The sequence below is a fragment of the Ursus americanus genome, chromosome 16, assembly GCF_024610735.1.
Source record: "Ursus americanus isolate L20-20 chromosome 16, mUrsAme1.1.p, whole genome shotgun sequence".
NCBI lineage: Eukaryota > Metazoa > Chordata > Mammalia > Carnivora > Ursidae > Ursus > Ursus americanus.
Genome location: NC_142142.1, coordinates 58,691,910 through 58,710,596, shown reverse-complemented (window position 1 = coordinate 58,710,596; position 18,687 = coordinate 58,691,910). Strand labels below are relative to the sequence as shown.

General features: G+C 38.2%; 1 protein-coding gene across 2 annotated transcripts in view; it reads right to left on the bottom strand.

The window, feature by feature from the left end:
- Nucleotides 1-11,526: 11,526 nt before the first annotated feature.
- NPAT (nuclear protein, coactivator of histone transcription) overlaps nt 11,527-18,687 on the bottom strand; it is a 50,895-nt gene continuing 43,734 nt past the window's right edge. For both annotated transcript variants that reach the window (XM_045797710.2, XM_087868471.1), the window contains 4 exons: nt 18,508-18,616; nt 15,713-15,773; nt 14,451-15,609; nt 11,527-13,159 (listed from right to left, as the gene is read on the bottom strand). In XM_045797710.2, coding sequence (XP_045653666.1) covers nt 13,082-13,159; nt 14,451-15,609; nt 15,713-15,773; nt 18,508-18,616 — 1,407 coding nt within the window. In that variant the 3' untranslated portion in view covers nt 11,527-13,081. The remainder of the gene's footprint in view (nt 13,160-14,450; nt 15,610-15,712; nt 15,774-18,507; nt 18,617-18,687) is intronic.

Genomic DNA, 18,687 nt, shown 5'->3' with positions numbered 1-18,687 from the left:
AATTCAAGAATGTAAAATTTTTAATTCTCTTAATTTTTAAATTTAAAAGTTTAAAAGGACTGGTGGGGGAGGAGGGGAATGTAGTAAAATTGGGGTAAAAAAAAATATATATGGTAACTAAAGGCAAATGCCAGTAGAATGTAAATTACTATAGAAGTTAAAAGCTGAAAAGCTCCATTATAAAGTAAAAAGAGAAGGTTGGTATATATCACAAATTACTAGTAGTCAAGGCAGAAACAGGGCAAGAACTCTTTTATAAAGAAAAATTCATTCAAAATAAAGTTCTAGAGAACCTGAAGACAAAGAGAACAGTTTTTATGGAGGACAAGAATTTAGCACATGTCTAGAAGTGGGCTGTGGTCCTGCCTGGTGACCAGGAAGCCAGCCTACCCCACCTCTGACTTCTCACTTGAACTCATTACAAATGACAAGTATCTTCCTACAAGTAGTTTGCATATATGTCTGGTGCCCTACCTTTTGCAGCTGCCACCCAAAGGCTGGGTCCCTGCATCACCTGGCTTTGATAGGCAACAGGGCTTGCACTCCTGGATTGCAAAGAACTGTAGCACAGAAGCAATTATTAGCGGGTGTAGGAGCAACCCCCTCCCCTCCCCTATCCCCCCACACCCAGCTCCATGGCAGAGGCTGCTGGCCACAAAGTCTGTTTGCTTTCTCTCAGGAAAGGCCTAACTACATACCTTCCCAGCTGTTGCCCAGCAGTCCCGCCTACATCTAGGTGCCGACTGCAGTCCTTCCCTCTAGGACACTCACGTCTTGGCACACCCTCAAGTAATGGGAGCCACTGAAAACCAAGAAGGCAGCAGAGGCGATCAAAGATGATTAAGAGACGACAAGACCTTCGGCCAGGCTGACTAATGAGGTTCGTCTCCCACACAAGGTCAATTGGTAGAAACCACCTAAGAGTTAAGGAAAATGAAGAAACAGAGGGATTTGTGCTAAACAAAAGAACGAGATAAGACTTAACCAGACCTTAATGAAACAGATATTAAGTGATTTATCTGACAACAGCCATAAAAATGCTCACTGGGTTAGGAAAACAATATATAAACAAGGTGAGAATTTCAAAAGAGAAAAGACAGAAGTACCAAAGAGAAATCAGAGCTGAAAAATACAGTAACTGAACTGAATACTTAAGGAGGAGTCAGACTTTACGACGTGAAAGAAAGGATCCACGAGATCAGGATGGTGAATCTCATCCAATCAGCAGAAGAGACAGACGAAGGGGACTTAAAGCACTTAGATGTCAACATCAAGTGGACAAATATCTGCATTACTGGGGTCCCAAAAGGAGAAGACAGAAAGGGGCATAAAGCTTATTCAAAGAAATAATGGCTGAACATTTCCCTAACCTGGGGAAACAAACAGAAATCCAGATCCAGGGAGCCCAGAGAGTTCCAAGAAAGATGAATCCCCAATAGCCCAACCTTATAATTAAATTTGCACAAGCTAAAGCCAGGGAGAGAATCTTAGAAGCAGCAAGAGAAAAGATGACTTGTTACCTACAAGGGAAACCCCTTAAGACTAGCACAGGGTTTTCAGAGAGTCGCAGGATATATTCAAAGTGCTGAAAGAAAAGAAAATGCCAACCAATACTTTACCCAGCAACGTTGTTCTTTAGATTTGAATGAGAGAGTTTTCCAGACAAGCAAGAGCTGAAGGAGTTCCTCACCACTAGGCCAGTCTTACAAGGAATGTTAAAGGGACTTCTTCAACCTGAAAGGAAAGGACGCTAATTAGTAACAAGGAGACATTCAAAAGTTTAAGTGTCCCTGATAAAGACAAATACATGGTCAAACTCAGAATACTCTCAGGTTGTAATGGTAGTGGGCAAATCACAACTCTAGTGTGAAGGTTAAAAGACAAAAATACTAAAAATAAGTTTAACTACAAAAATTTTTAATGGATGTGCAAGGTAAAAATATACATAAATTGTGACATCAAAACCAGTGTGGTAGGGAAGTGTAAAAGTGTAGTGTTTGTATGTGTTTAAAATTAGTTTTTTTTGAAGTTATTTGTTAAAAATTATGTCTTCTATAAGCCTCATGGTAACCACGAAACAAAAACCTACAATATATACTCAGAAGACAGAACGGAATCTAAGGATGCCAACCACAAAAAACTATCAAATCACAAAGGAAGAGAACAAGAGATGAAGGAAACAAAGGAATTACAAAACAGCCAGAGAACAATTAACAAAATGGCCATAACTGTAAATAGTAACTTTACATACAAATGAACTAAATTCTCCAATCAAAAGACACAGAGCAGCTGAATGGAGAACTAAAGACTATAAGCTGCCTGCCAGGGATTCACTTCAGCTTCAAGGACACACAGATTCAAAGTGAAGGGTTGGAAACAGACTTTCCGTGTATGGGGGCCGAAGAAAGGATAGCTGTATTTGCATTGGACAAAATAGACTTTAAGACAAAAACTGTATAAGATATAAAGAAGGTGGGGGGCAATCCAACAGGAGGTTAAACAATTTCAAATACATACACACCCAACACAGGAGCATAATACAACAGTAGGGGACTTCAGTGTTCCACCTGTTACAATGGGGAGATCATCCAGAAAATCAGTATGGGAACATTGGACTTGAGTAACAGGTCAACCCAGATGGATTCAGATACTTACAGAACATCCCATCCGACAGAATACACATTCATCGTGAGTGCATATGGAACACCACCCAAGAGAGATCATAGGTTAGGCCACAAAAGAAATCTTTTAAGTTTAAGGTGACTGAAATCATATCTAGCAAACTTTTCTAACAGTGGTATAAAACTAGAAATCAATTATAAGAAGAAAAAGTGGAAAATTCACAAATACATGGAGGTTAAAAACATGCTACCGATAATCAACGGGTCAAAGAAGAAATCGAAAGATGAATACACCAAGTATTGACACGGGTGCCTGGCTGGCTCAGTCAGCAGAGCACGTGACTCTTGATTTCCGGGCTGTGAGTTTGAGCCCCATGTTGGGTACCAAGATTGCTTAAAAATAAAATCTTTAAAAAAATGTGGACACAAATGAAAATGGAAATACAACATACCAGAACTTATGGGATGCAGCAAAAGCAATTCTAATAGGGAGGTTCACAGTGATAAATGCTCACGTTACAAATCAAGAAAGATCTCAAATAATCTCAAACACACGAACTACACCTCGAGGAACTAGAAAAGGAAGAAAAAAAACCAAGCCCTAAGTTAGTAAAAAAAGGAAATAACAAAGACCACAGTGGAAAGAAATGGGAGACTAAAATGACAATAGAAAAGACCAATAGAGTTAAGAACTGATCTTTTTTAAAGGCAAAAACAGAAAAACCATTAGCTAGACTTAGCAAGGAAATAAAAGAATTTGCTTTGGCAGCACATATATTAAAATCAGAACAAAACTAAGAGAACTCAAACAGAAGTATAAATGAAGGAGGAGACATAACATGAATTCCACACAAATACACAGGATAACAGGAGACTACACTGAACTACCAACAAATTGGAGAACCCAGAAGAAATGGCTAAGTTTCTAGAAACATACAACCTACCAAGAAGGAATCATGAAGAAACAGAATATCCGAACAAACAATTAATAGTAAGGACATTGAATCAGTAATCAAAAACCTCACACAATGAAGTCCAGGACCAGACAAGCTTCACTGGTTAATTCCATCAAACATTTAAACAGAAGAAGAGGGGGCGCCTGGGTGGCTCAGTTGGTTAAGCGACTGCCTGAAGCTCAGGTCATGATCCCAGGGTCCTGAAATCGAGGCCCCTGTTGGGCTCCCTGCTCAGCAGAGTGTCTCCTTGTCCCTCTCCCTCTAACCCTCACTTGTGTGTACTCTCTTGCTCTCTAGTGCTCTCTCTCTCTCAAAAAAAAAAAAAAAAAAAAAAAAAAAAAAAAAGGGAACAATTCCAAAATCAATTTATGAGGACAGCATTACCCTGATACCAAAACTGGACAAAGACAATACAGAAAAAGAAAATTACCAGCTAGTATTCCTGATGAACATAGCTGCAAAAAGCCTGAACAACATACTAGCAAACCAAATTCTACAGCACATTAATGTGATACATCATTTAATAAAATGTAAAAATCATATGACCATCTCTATAGATGAAAAAAAAAGCATTTGACAAAATTAAAAATCTATGCATGATAATAACTCCGAACATACTGGATACAGAAAGAATGTACCTGAACAAAATAAAGCTCATCTATGAGAAGCCCACAGCTAACATACTTTCAATAATGGTTGAAAAGCTGAACGTTTTCCCCCTAAGATTAGGAACAAGACAACGACGCCCACTTTCACCAATAAACTGGAGGTCCTAGCCAGAGAATTAGGTAAGGAAAAGAAATAAAAAGCATCCAAATCAGAAAGGAAATAAAACTGCTTCTACCTGCAGATGATGTAATACGATACATAGAACACCCTAAAGACTCGACCAAAAAAACCCGTTAAAACTATAATAAACGAATTTATAAAGTTGTAGGACATAAGCTGCACTTATATACACTAACAACGTACTAACAGAGACATTAAGTAAATAATCCCATTTACAATTTCATCAAAAAAGACGGGGCGCCTGGGTAGCACAGCGGTTAAGCGTCTGCCTTCGGCTCAGGGCGTGATGCCGGCGTTCTGGGATCGAGCCCCACATCAGGCTCTTCCGCTATGAGACTGCTTCTTCCTCTCCCACTCCCTCTGCTTGTGTTCCCTCTCTCGCTGGCTGTCTCTATCTCTGTCAAATAAATAAATAAAATCTTTAAAAAAAAAAAACAAAAAAGAATAAAGTATCTAGTAATAAATTTTGTCAGGGAGGTGAAAGATCTGTACACTGATAAAGGTTTTTATGGAAGAAACTAAAGAAGAACCAAATGGAAAGAGATTCCATGGTGACGGACTGGAAGAATTAATATGATTTAAATGTCCATAGTACTCAATAGATCACTGCAATCCTTATCAAAATTTCAATGGCATTTTTCATGGAAATAAACAATCCTAAACTTTGTATGGAACTACAAAAAACCCCGAATAGCCACAGCGAGTTTAAGAGGAACAAAGCTGGAGGAATCACACTTCCTGACTTCAAATAAAGCTCTAGGAATCAGAACAGTATAGTACTGGCATACAACAGACACACAGATCAGTAGAATAGAGGCCTAGAAATAAATCTATGCAACACATAATCAGTTAATTTAGGACAAAGGAACCAAAAACATAAAAAGGAGGAAGGACAGTTTCTTCAATGAATGGTATTGGGAAAACCAGATAGGTACACGCCAAAGAGTGAGACTAGACCCCTATCCTACACCATACACAAAAATTAACTCAAAATGGACTAAAAACTGAAATTTAAGACCTGAAACCATAAAGCTCTAGAAGAATACATAGAAAGTGACCTACTTGACATGGATCTTGGCGATGGTTTCTTTGAATTTGATACCAATATCAAAAGCAAACAAATGGGCCTTTATCAAACTAAAAAGCTTCTGCACAGCCAAAGAAACCATCAGCAAAAAGAAAAGACAACGTATGGGATGGGAGAGAATATCTACAAACCATTTTTCTGATAAGTGGATAATGTCAAAAAAACCTCACATAACTCAACAGCAAAAAACCAAACAATCGAACTAAAAGTTGGGCAGAGGATAAGAATAGACACTTTTCCAAGGAAGACCTATAAATGCCCCGCAAGTCCATGAAAAGGCTACTCAACGTCAGTAGTCATCCGGGAAATGCAAACCAAAACGACAATGACATACCACCTCACACCTATTAGAAAGGCCGTCATCAAAGACAAAAGCATAGGCAAGGGTGTGGAGAGAACCTTCGTGCACTGGTGGTGGGAACGTAAACTGGTGCCATCATTACAGAAAACAGCATGGAGTTTCCTCAAAAATTCAAGAAAACCAGAAAAAATACGATCCAGCCGTCCTGCTTGTGGATACAGGTGTGCATGTATGTATGTATGTCGTTATACCCCAAGGAAGTGAAAAGCAGACCATGAAAAGACACGTGTATTTCCACGTTCACTGCGCTTCATCAGCTCACAGCAGCTACGACGTGGGAACACCCAGGTGTCCGTCGACAGATGAACAAGATAAAGAAGAGGTGGTAAATGTATGCACTGGAGGATTACTCAGCCATGAGAAAGACATTCTGCATTTGCAACAACCTGGACGGATCTCGAGGGCATTATGCTTAGTGAATAAGCCAGAGAAAGACAAATATAGCATGGTTTCACTTATACACAGAATCTAAGAAAAAAGAAAAAAAAAAAAAGTCAAACTCCAAGAAACAGAGTAGGAAAGTAGTTGCCAGGGGCCCGAGTCTGGGGAGTGGTGGCGGAGGAAGCAGGGAGATGTTATAAAAGGGTACAAAATTTTAGCTCTAAGATGAACGAAGTCTGAGGGTCTAATGTATTATGTGGTGACTACAGCTGATTATACTGTCATATAGAACTGAAATGTGCCGAGAACTCCCGTCACACACACGGCCAACAGAGGAAAATGTGAGGTGCTGGGTGTTTACTAACGCGATGGGAGGAACCCTTCCACGATGTACGTAGATCCACTTGTGACGCACACTTTAGATATCTGAACAAGCCTAGTCACCAATTTTAACTCAATAAAGCTGAAAAAAATGCAGTTATGATAGTTACAGACTATGCCCTGAGCAATACTAAAACAAGTGAAGCAGAAACTACGGCCAAGATAATAATAATGAGAAAGTGAAGGTTTATGACAAAAGTGTCAAAAAAGTTAGATGGGATAGTATAAAATTAAATATCAAACCTAGTATCTTTATAAACAGAGTACTGGTTTTTAAGCATCCATGCAAGATTTACAGAAATATCGACTAATCATTTTACCGGAATCATAAAAACAAATTTTAAGCAAAAAAATAAATAAAATTAGCATGCTACTTTATTCAAAGTAATTAAGTTAAACATACAAAAAATATAATGAAACAAAATGAAAGTACTTACCCCATCCTCCAAATTTCGAGGTCTTAAAGTGAAATCAGCACTAAATTCATAGCCTTAATTAAATGCTTACATAGTTTTAAAAGGAAAAAAAGGCAGATAACTCTTCATTCAATTTAAGAACTGAAACATGAAAAACAACTCTGAGGAAAAAAGCAAACATTAAGTAAATGACAAATCAGTCAGAAAAGTATACAATTGTTAAATGTAACAGGTGATTTTGCCAGAAAATTAGTCTCTAAAGGGAACGAGCAAGATTTAGGGGAAAAATATATTTAATTCAGAAAAAAGCTCAGAGTCTGATTAGACCAATCAGCCTCTTTGAAGAACTTTTGGGGGAAAAAAACCTAAATTGCTGCTGCAAAAGCTGCCGGCCTGGATGATTTCGTGGGGATTTAGTTTCAGGAAGAGTTAGTTCCCATTCTAAATAGTCTGTGCAAAATACAGAAATAAAAACCAGCACCGGCAGCTAGTCGTGAAAATGCGTATGTTCCGGACATTGACGTAAATGCTCTGCATATACGGTCTTAGCCATCACGTGAATCCTCAAACAAGCACTATTTAGTAACTATTCCAATATTCAGATGGTAAGCTCCAAATTCAATGAAAAAAAACGGCATAAGCTTGAAATCAATCTCAACAGAAGTAAACATTTAAATAAAATGTTGACAAATCAAATTCAGTTATAAAGAAATCAGTAAGATTGCAAAGCACATATTAGAATTATTAATATAAAAAATTTGTGGATTTAATAAAAATATTTAAATTGATGTTAGAAGGGCAGCTAATTAAGTTGAACAGATACTACTGATGTATTCTTCACACACGGCAAACAAGATGCAAAACTGTACTTCACATTCTCATTAAAATGAGGACTAAGACATGGAAGCCTACTTTGATCATTATTAGTTGTACCTGAAGTGCTAATCGCCAGAGTAAGAAATGAAACTAGAAAGTAATTATTTAGAGAGGATACATCTTTAGTAAATAAAAACTATCAGGAAAGCCATTAGTTCTAATAGAGCTCACTTAGTAAGTGGCTCAAATATAAAATAAAACCTAAAACAAAGAGATTTCCTGCAGTCATTAAGATGGTGTGTTACCGGCACATCTTTAAAATGTAGACCAATGGTACAAACTTCTGGTTATAAAATAAGTCACGGAGATGAAAAGTACAGCAGAAGAAAGACAGTTAATGATATTGTAATAACGATGTTCGGTGACAGATGGTGACTACCTTCATTGTGCCGAGCACCACGTCATGTGTAGAACTGCGGAATATATTGTATACCCGAAACTAACATAACATCGTATGTTAATTACACTTCAATTAAAAAAAAAAAGTCGACCAATGGAACAGATCAGTGTCCAGAAGCAAGCTCACACGTACATAGTTGACCAGCTCAGGAGAGTGGTCACAGTGCAGTGTATTTGGGAAAGGAAAGTCTTTCTCAATAATGGTGCTGGGTTAATTGGATGATCAATCAAAATACAAAAGGTTGAACGATAAAACTGCTAGAAGAAAAACATGGTAAAACATTCAGACATCAGATATCCATTTGAAATAGGACTTGTATCTAGAACACAAAAAGAACATGTACATATCAGTAAGAAAAAAGGCAGATGACTCAATACAAAAGTGGCCAAAAGACACGGAACAGATCCTCCACAAAAGGAGACCCGTTATCCAAACGGCCAATAAGCATATGAAATAGTGTTCAGTTCTATCAGGAAGAACTGAAGTAAAATTGCAGTATAACGCCAATATACACCGCCAAAATGGCTAAAATGAAAATATCAAGTACTGACAGTGACGTAAAACAAATGGAACTCTCCTTACACTGTTGGCAGTAGTAGGATTTGGTAAGACCACTCTGGACAACTGAAAAATCTGAATAGGGTTGGATATATGCGACCCTAAGAGCCAGCAACCCTACCCAATATAGATCCAACAGAGTACAATACATTCACCCAAAAATGTACGAATATATTCACAGTTCTAACAGCCCCAAACCGAAAATAAATGGTCATCGATTATAAAATGGATTAACTGTGGTATAATTCAACATGGAGAAACACAATGAAAAAACACGTAGCATTGAAGAGGACATCCGAATTACATACACGGGGGGGGGGGGGGCGGTGTGTGTCTTGCAACGCTGAGCAAAAGTTACAAAAGACTACATTCTGCATGAATACATTCATACTGTCAAAACAAAGTCAAAACTGTGGAGTTAGCAGTACTAGAGGAAGCAGGAGGGCATTCTGGGGTACGGGTTATGTGCCCGTCTCGATCTGGGGCACTAAGTGGATGTATGTACTTTTAGAAAATCCACTGACCTGTGAACGTCACAGCTGGTGCACCTTTTCTATGTTGTGCTTCCATAAAACTTTTACACTAACTAAAAAAACAATAACCAGTTACAAAAACAGAAGAGTTAAGAATACAACAAACAACAAAATATCCAGTTTAGCAAGGAAGTTGTAACGTTAGCATAGTAACTACAAAGCTACGGATACTCACCATATTGCCCTTATACCATTTGCTTCTTTCAGGATCAGTTAACTTATACGGTTAATGTACTTCAAATGAACATTCCAAAAGAATTTTAATTCAAAATAAAACATGTGACTCTAAAAAGTTTGTAATCAAGAAGCATGGAAGAAGTGAATACTTGGAATTTAAGAATAGTTACAATGGACACAAAACCATAATGATCTGATCAGTGGCACAAAATAATCTACATACTACAGTATATGTATAGACGTATAAATTTAATACAGGTTCAAAGTCTTTGGTCCTATACCTTTACGGTTAGCTGGGTTTCAGGATTCAGAATATTTAGGATTCTTAAAAAATAACATGATGTATATATCATATACACCCTGTTGAATCTCAAATAGCGCATTTTAATTAGCACATTACTACTTTTCTAGTAATAAAATATGAATATCCCCACCAAATGAGATAAAGATTCATGTAGCCTCCTATCAAATCAGGTCAGGTTTTGCCATTAAGTAATTCTGATGCTAAACTTAGGGAGAAAAATTGGTTGTTAGAACCTTTTGAATTTTAGATTTGTGAACAAGAGGTTGTGAGTCAGTACAGAATAACTGAGAGACATTTTAAATAAATGTGTGTGAAGAGAAAAACCTTATTGATCAGTTATACCCAGTCAAGTGGTTAAATGTTTAGGGAAAAAATATACTCTGATCTTTACTTCACACCAGATATCAAAACAAATTTTATATGGCTGGGAGCTAACTAATTTTAATAAATTAAGAAATAAAAGCCTAGGAACCAGTGATGACGTCTTTCACCGTATCTTTGGTAAGTGATACGCATATGCTATGGCAGAAATGATAATTTGCTGGCAGGAATGTAAACTGAAAAATATTTTCTGCAAGAATTTGGCAAAACCTACTGAGATCCTTAAAATGATGTATACTAAGTTTTTAATTTGGTAATTCCACCCTCTAAAATGTCTCCTAAGGAAACAAATGATAACATAAACAGCTATTTGGTTACAAATCTGTCAGTGGTTTTTTTTTTTTTTTTTAGACTTTCTAAGCTTTTTATTCATTCATAAATTAAAACGACTCAATGTCACACGGTTTTCTTTATAATATATAAAAAACTGGAAAATGCTTGATATTATTTGAAGTGAAAAAAGCATTAGGAAGTTGTATTTGCAGTTTAAGTATGTAGGAAAAAAGTATGCCAAATGTTAATATTTATAAAAGGAAAAAAAGTCTATTAAAAGAAAATATCTAATAATAAAGTCAAAACTTGATACAGAATTTCAAGAGGTTAAACCTGTGGCCAAAAGATGGTGGCTTGAGAAATAATGAATGCAAAATACATAGTAACAAGCATTTGAAATGACTCCTTATTGAAGGTTCCATCTTACTCTCCTTATGAGTCAGGACATCTAGCCTTTGGCTGAGTGCTGACAGATGTTTCAACATACTACTAAAAAATTCTACCAATATCCAAGCTAAAATAATCAAATATTTCGATTACAAAAATTCCCAGATTTGACACATGTTGAGGGCATTAGCCATTAAATAATGTCCCAAATAAAGAGTAGATCCTTACATGTAGTTATAAAAGTAGCCACAAGTTGTTTATGGTGTCTATACTCTGACCTGAGATGCAGTCCCTGGGCATCTGTTAAAATAGGTTACCGGGTATACAGTACAATTATGTCCAGGACATTTGGACTTTTAAGGTGAAAAGGGGATTATGGCTTTGCTCTTGAACATCAATGAAAGCTTCAAGTATGTAAGTTGTTTTTGGACCATATCGAGTGGCTCCTGGCTAGTGCCTAAGAATCTTGAATAAAGTGAACTTAACTTTATTTGTGTAGGACTTCTTAGTAATTAGCACCTATTTTATATTAATTGAGAAGAAAATCTGTTTTCCAACACTATGTGAACTTCTGAAAAAGTGACTTGCAAAGGAATTTAATGAAAGTATCTACATGAGTGACTCCCAATATAAAGTAATTCAAACTTTTGCAGTTAATGAAAATATTTATTCAAACCTAACTGTAGTACAGTATCAAGTTGCGTTAAATAAACATTACGTGTATGATATGTAGTTCCTCAGGAATAGACCACCGCCATATCATAGAAATTTTTAACAAGACATATTTCTGCAGTAAGGTTCAGCAATTACGACGTGATTTCCACACTGAGAAATAGGAGTAGGATGGATTTCATTTTTTAAAGGCCCAGTATAAAAAAAAAAGGCTGAGGGAAATGACCCATTAACAACATATACACCTGTAGAAAAAATCCTTGATATACTGATATTTAACCAAACAGAAAGCACTTAAGAGAATATACTTTAATCTAGGCACAATCGGTCAGATATTAATGATAATTTCTGTTCTCATTTAAAGGTTTAAACCAATTTTTCCACTTGACTGATGTGTGTGAGTCTGATACAGAGAAGGCACCTCTTTCATTCTCCTTAAGGACTTTTTGAGAGTAACTCTTTGTAACACCTTAGGGGCACAGAGACAATGCACTATATCTAAGAATAGATATAGTTACTTAACACAGCCCATTTTAGGAGATACTAAGTTAAAATATAAAACTATGATTTCTCTTTTTACATCTTATGATGGACATGGCTTTCTAAAAGGATACCAGAAGATAATCCTCCACACAAGCTTTAACATAGAATACAAGATTTAAATTAAATGTGCACTGGTCACTACTATGTACGAAGTTCTATGAATTAGTGCAATTCTTCAAATCCCCAGTATATGGGAAAAAGTATATACATACCAAGAAATCTCAACTACTACATAAAGTCTGTATGGCTCAATAGTCTAAACATTAAAGTTCTATAAAAGATCCTAAAAGTTATAAACAAAAGATCAGAACACTCAAAAATGGTTTACAAAATTCTCTCTTTAAAACAAAGAGACTGGAACAACCAGGAGAAACACATTAAAGTGTAAAATTTCAGGAATATAATCTTTACTGCAATTATAAGAAGGGTTAATAAAGTATTCACTCTAGGAAAAACCTACATTGTTCATTTCTGATCACTCCACCACCAATTGAGGTTGTCATCGCCTCTGTACTACTTTGTGGGGGTCTTTAAATGTCTTGTGCGACAGTCACTGAAGGCAATTTTATAAGGAAAAGCATCATTTTCCCCCCAGAAAGAGAAACTACCCCAGATGAATAAGCCTCAGTTAGGGATCACAAGAAGTCAAAAAACACAATGTAAGAATACTAGATTGATTTAACCTCTATTTCAACAAGATTTATACAATATTTACAATACGTAATTGTCAGAGCTATACAGTTTTGCAGATTGGCTTTACTTACATTTCTGCAAATGGTTTTTCTAAAATAAAAAATATACCAGGTGAATCTATTTACAAACTAGGAAGCTGCTTCAGAAACAGCATGATTCAGATATAAAGTGAAATTTCAGTACAAGGAAAGTGCAGGTCATGCTTTTAGGTTCTGTCAGTATCTCATTCCCTACACTCATAGTTTAAGGGATACGAGTTTAAACAGCTACTGTTCTCTTATGTTCAGAATGTTTACTCATCATAATGCAATGATAACAAAAATTTGTCCACATCCATTCCAGCTGGAAATGAACTGGGTAGCTTCTTTTTCTGTCAAAAAAAAAAGGGGGGGGGAAAGAAAAAGGAAAAGAAATAAAAAAAGAAAAGAAAGAAAAGAAAAAAAAAAAGAAAAAATAAACCTAAGTTAACATATTGAACTCAAACAAGGCCAAAAAACTTTCACTTAGAACCTTGTATCAGGTTCTTCCTATACTACTAAAATTTGCCAAAATTTTTAGTTGCTTGGAATTTTAGTTATACAGAGAAGCAGGAACACATTTTATAAATTCAAAGTTAATAAATTATACTTCAGTGGTACTTTAACATTAGTTTAGGGCAAAAGACATTAGACAAATTCAGAGTTTGTGAATGCTGAGACAAGACAGGCCATGCTTTCAATGAAGGTGGTCATTCTCCCCAAACCATACTAAGGCTCAGAAGCTTTCCTCACTACAGCTAACAGGTACCGTTCCAAGTCCACACACTGAGTGCGGCCTGGGCATCTTATGAGCACTACGTTTACTCCTCCCAGCCTCAGGTAAGACATGTGGTGGCCTCATGTCAAGGGATGCAGCTGAGCCCCAGAGGCTCCGGGCTTAAGCACAATCACAGAACCAGTAAGCAGGAGATGTGGGGTTCAGACCCAGGCCTGCATGGCATCAAAGCCATGAACCTTTCCCTGATACCCAACTCGTTGTAAGACATTTTAAACACCTTTCTTTCTATCCAATTTATTTACTAACAGTTTTAGGCTAAACAGGCTAAGGACAAAACAGGTTAAGGAAAAATGGGTTTCGGTTCCCAATGGTATCCCTGGATTGCCTTCCTGCACATAGCCATGCCCAAAGGAAAAAAAAAAAAACAGGTAAATTTAACTTTTACACTGCTCCAACATATTAACGTCCGTAAGAGCCAATGGAAGAGTTGGCAGGACAGGTGAAAAAAAAAAACAAACAAACCCAAGAGGTAGGACTTGCAAAGCCATTTTTTACTTGGTAATTCCACACACAACAGTGGCTTCCCAATCTTTCATGCCTATGCCATTCTCCCAAAAAACTTGCGTCCTACCACGACAGAAGCAAAAACCTCCTTTCCCCATGAAAGAGGTTCATCAATCAACACCTTAGCAATTGTTCTGCAAATGCTTCGTTTCACCTGGACAAATTCTGAGCACCACACTGGCTGAGACACACTGCTACAGAACATATTGTCAATCAAGACTCAAAGCTGTCTTGACCAGAGCGTTCAGTTAGGTAGCTGCGGCAAAAATGCTGACATCTCTAATGTGAGCACTGAAGGAAGGGCAAAGGTGTGGTTTTGAAATTAAGACTTTCAAACTTGCCTTAATTTTCTTCTTTTTCATTGGGAGTGATGAATTTGCAAGATTTTTATTAGAAGCCCGAGAGGTTCGTTCACGTTCATCTAATTCCTCAATCTTCCGCTTTTTTGTGGTGCTCCGGGAAGACGCTCGGAACTGCTGCGTATTGTCTTTGAGAGGGGTCGTCGAGGTGGTCCTGGCGATGGCTGCTCTGGAGAGAATCATCAGCGTGTGGGCAGCCATGCTCACACTGTTCTCGCTCCCTGTCTCGCTGGCAGGGCTGCAGGCAGGCAAGTCTGGGGTGACAGGAGGGACCATTACCTTGGCTGTGCTACTGTCTTCACCAAAACGCCTACTACAGGGGACCTTGATACCATCTCTAGGTTCCTCTTTAGGTTTGTCCCCTGCCCCTGCCCCTGATGTCCGGGGGACAGGCACATCAGAGCTATCGGGGAGCCTATTTACCGGGCTCTGCCACGGACCCTCCAGCCCCACTTCCGTGGTAGGTTTGGTTAGTGGGTTAATCAGAGAACTGGCACATTTAGTTTGTTCCTGTTTTGCATCCTTCACACTTGCACCTACTGAAATGACATTTTTACTATTTGAGGATGTGCCTTGTTTTTTGGTTAGTTCTTGCAGTGAAGCTATGGTTTTCTCATTCCGTAAACCACCATTTTGCTGTCCGTTTGACAGTTTTGAAGTTTCTGGATTTTTCTGCCTTTCGGCATCGCTGCATAATTCATTCTCCTTATTAGCTGTTGCTTTATGGAAAGATTCAAGTACAATTTCTGTTGGTGAAACTTTCTTTTCTGACTGAGTTTCTTTTATGGTCGTATGTCGGCTATTGGCAGTTTCTGACTTAGATAAAATCTTAGGCAAAGGAGGTCTCTCTCTCTCCCTTTTGAGAGCATTATTAGAAGGGGGTTTTAAGGTGGAGGACACAATGGGCGACTCAAGATTAGGAAATGAAATGTCATTCCTTTCTTTGTTTTGGGACACCATCTTATGGTTCGTGCCCTGTGTACTTGCCACAGGAGAAGCAGTGCTGTCAAAACAGAGCACACGCCTGTGGCTTTCAAATGGTTTGCTAGTTGGAACTATACTCTCTAATGAGAAGGGAACTGGGATTTCTTCCAATTTTTTCCCAAGATCTGTGGCCATATTCTTGTCAGACACGTCAGTTCTGTAAATAAATAAGTAAATACTTTTAGCAACATAAAGACATCCTTTATGTTTTTAATCTGAGCATTCAAAGTATCTATGATGGAAACTAGTTTTATGCTCACCTTTGTGCATGACATCCAACTAAATGACTAGATGAATCCACCAAATTATTTACCTGCTTTCCTGGAATTATAAATGAAATAATTAGAAAAGAAAAACATTCCTGAGAGAAAGAGTACATTACTCTGAAAGAAAAATGGAACAGACCATAGTGTCACATGTCATGTGAAAAATTGTAAATGACAGCTAATGTACAAATGAAGTACTCTCACCTACTGGGTTTAAAAAGCAGCTTCTAATTATTATTATCATTATTTAAGACTTTATTTATTTATTTGACAGAGACAGCACAAGGAGGGGGAGGAGCAGCGGGAGAAGCAGGCTCCCCATTGAGCAGGGAGCCCGATGAGGGTCTTAATCCCAGGATCCTGGGATTGTGACCTGAGCCGAAGGCAGATACTTCACCGAATGAGCCACCCGGGTGCCCCCGCAGCTTCTAATTTTATATACAAAACAAGATGGTCACTCATCCATTTGAGAGAGGAAATACAGATACGGAGCAAATGACTTGCTTCAACTTTAGGCAAATATTATGAATCTAGTCTCTGGCTCTAAGAATTACAATGTTCAACACGGCACTTAAGGGTACTCCTTAGGACCAGAAACTTAAAGAAAGCAATGTATTATGCCTATTTTAAAATTTTGCCCATTTAACTCATGTTTGCATGAGCACCAGCTCTGGAGTTTTAATAGCCATATTTTAATTTCCATGCACTTAGGAATTCATGTGGGAGAGCAGCAAGATACCAAGCTGGAGACGAAGGCACAGATGAGATTAGGAAGGACCTTGTGCATTATACACAAAGTTTCAGAGAGAATCCTCAAGAGTTTTAAATAGGGAAGGGGCATAAACAGACACGCTTTACAAAGTCCATCTGGCAGTAGTTCTAGAAGAGGGACTAAAGAAAGAAAACTGCCATCAGAAATTCTCCTTAGGTGGCTCTAAATATTCCACGTAAGAGATGACGAGGGCTTAGGAGACAGTGATGGGCGTTCACACAGATATGATGGGTCAAAGAGGACAGAATGGTGACATTAACTAAAGGGGAGAAAAGCAGGCAGAGGAGGTCTCTGAGGAGGAAGTGAGACTGAGACACGTAGAATTTGAAGGTCTGGGGGGGTTAGGCAGAGTCAAGAAGGCAGGAGCACGGTAATTTAGCGGTGGGTCCAGAAACCACCAATAGTGTCAACCTCCAGAGCAAAGTAAGGTCATTACGGAAAATGTCCAGAGCCACCAATGATCGCAGTTTAAACAGTTCCAGTGGAAACATGAAAAAAGACAATAATGTGGATGAAGAATGGGAGACAGGAGAAGTTAGGAATGAAGGGTTGGCAGGTGAGACAAACCCAAGGAACTTTCCAGCCAGAGAGGGAAGGCTCCAAACAAGAAAAATATAGGATATACAGAAGACAGAAGATGCAGGTAGACTGCATTAACTGTACAAAGGACGAGAGCATTATTCCTGTAAGAAAGAAAGGAATGGGAGGAAGTAGAATAGGTACACACACCAAATGGGAGTAATGTGAGAAAATATAGAGTTTACTACTTACTGATTAGGTGGGAGAGAAGATCACTGGCCTAGAACGAGGAGGGTGGGGACTGGGTAGGTAGGAGAGGAGCTGTGGGAGTTTGGAAGAGTTTGAAGGGGGAATGGGAAAGAAAGACATCTGAAATGACTGCTAAGTGGCAGTGAGGGTGGGACATTTTTAAGCGGCAGTGAACGGCCCCGCTTCTAAAGCAATGCTGAAAAGCCCAGGTACAAAGGCAGAGAGGGATGTTTGGACAGATCCGGGGCTGGAAGGCAAGGGGGACAGAAGAATGTGCACATGAAGATGTTAGGAGTCCTGGGAAGAGTGGCTGAGGCGGTGGATTGTGGATTTAGCCTGGATGGGGAAGGAGGGGAATCCAGGAGGGAAATGGTTCAGGGAAAAGTGAGGACTTGAGTAAGGGGAGCCCTCACTGGCTGAAGAGTCATTGTACGGGAATGAGAGTATTTTGGGACAGGTTACTGGTCTTTAAAAACTGCACAGAGCTAGTAAGAAGGGAAATATTAAAGGTGAAGCTATGGGAGAGGCTAGCTGACATGAAGATCGAGACTCTGAAATGGAAGGTGTCCAAGAATTCTGAGGGCTAGGGTGGTGGGTAGGTTGACGATATGGTCACTTTTTCATCCACGAAGATGGAGAAGTCGGAGGCAGAAGTCTGATGCAACCCCTCAGGGAAGATCTGGTGCTATTTTGTAAATAGTGTATTTTGTTGAACAGAAACCTTTAATTTTGGAGCAGTCAGTGTTATCAATACTTTTTCCACTTATAATTATGTTTTTTTCATTTTTTTGAAGCAAACCTTTTATCCTTGTGTCACTAAGACATTCTCTTACATTTCTTTTACTGTTTAACTGTATTGCTTTACACTTTTAGGTCTTTAATCATCTTGGAGTTCACCTTTGTGTATGGTATGAGGAAGGGATCTAATTTTTTTCCTATAATATATATAATAGCCAATAAATTTATTAATCGATCCTTCCTGTCCTCTGTGACTTCTGATGCTATATCCACCACATACGAGTTCTCATAAGTACATGGTCTCTTTCTGAACTCGGTTTTGTTCTATTTTGCCTTTTAGTTCAGATTACTAAAAAAAGAAAACAAAACAAAACAAAAAACAACTTTAAGCAAAGGCTGGAAATCACCTGTTAGGAACGAAACAAGTATTCAAAAAGAAAATACTGTGGCGCTGCTGTAAACAAATGAGTACACAGACACTAAAGTAACATTAATGAACTTAAAAATGTACCTGTACAAGGCTTGTTTCTTAGTCCCTGAGTCTTCTGAGATTTTGGAGGGATGGGGATTTGAGGGATACTTCTACTGCATACAGGTGCTGCCAAAGGCATATGAAGGAGCTAAAAGAGAAGCAGCCAGGAATGAGACTATGTTTGAAAAGCATCACTGTGCCATTTTCAGTTCAGAAAGC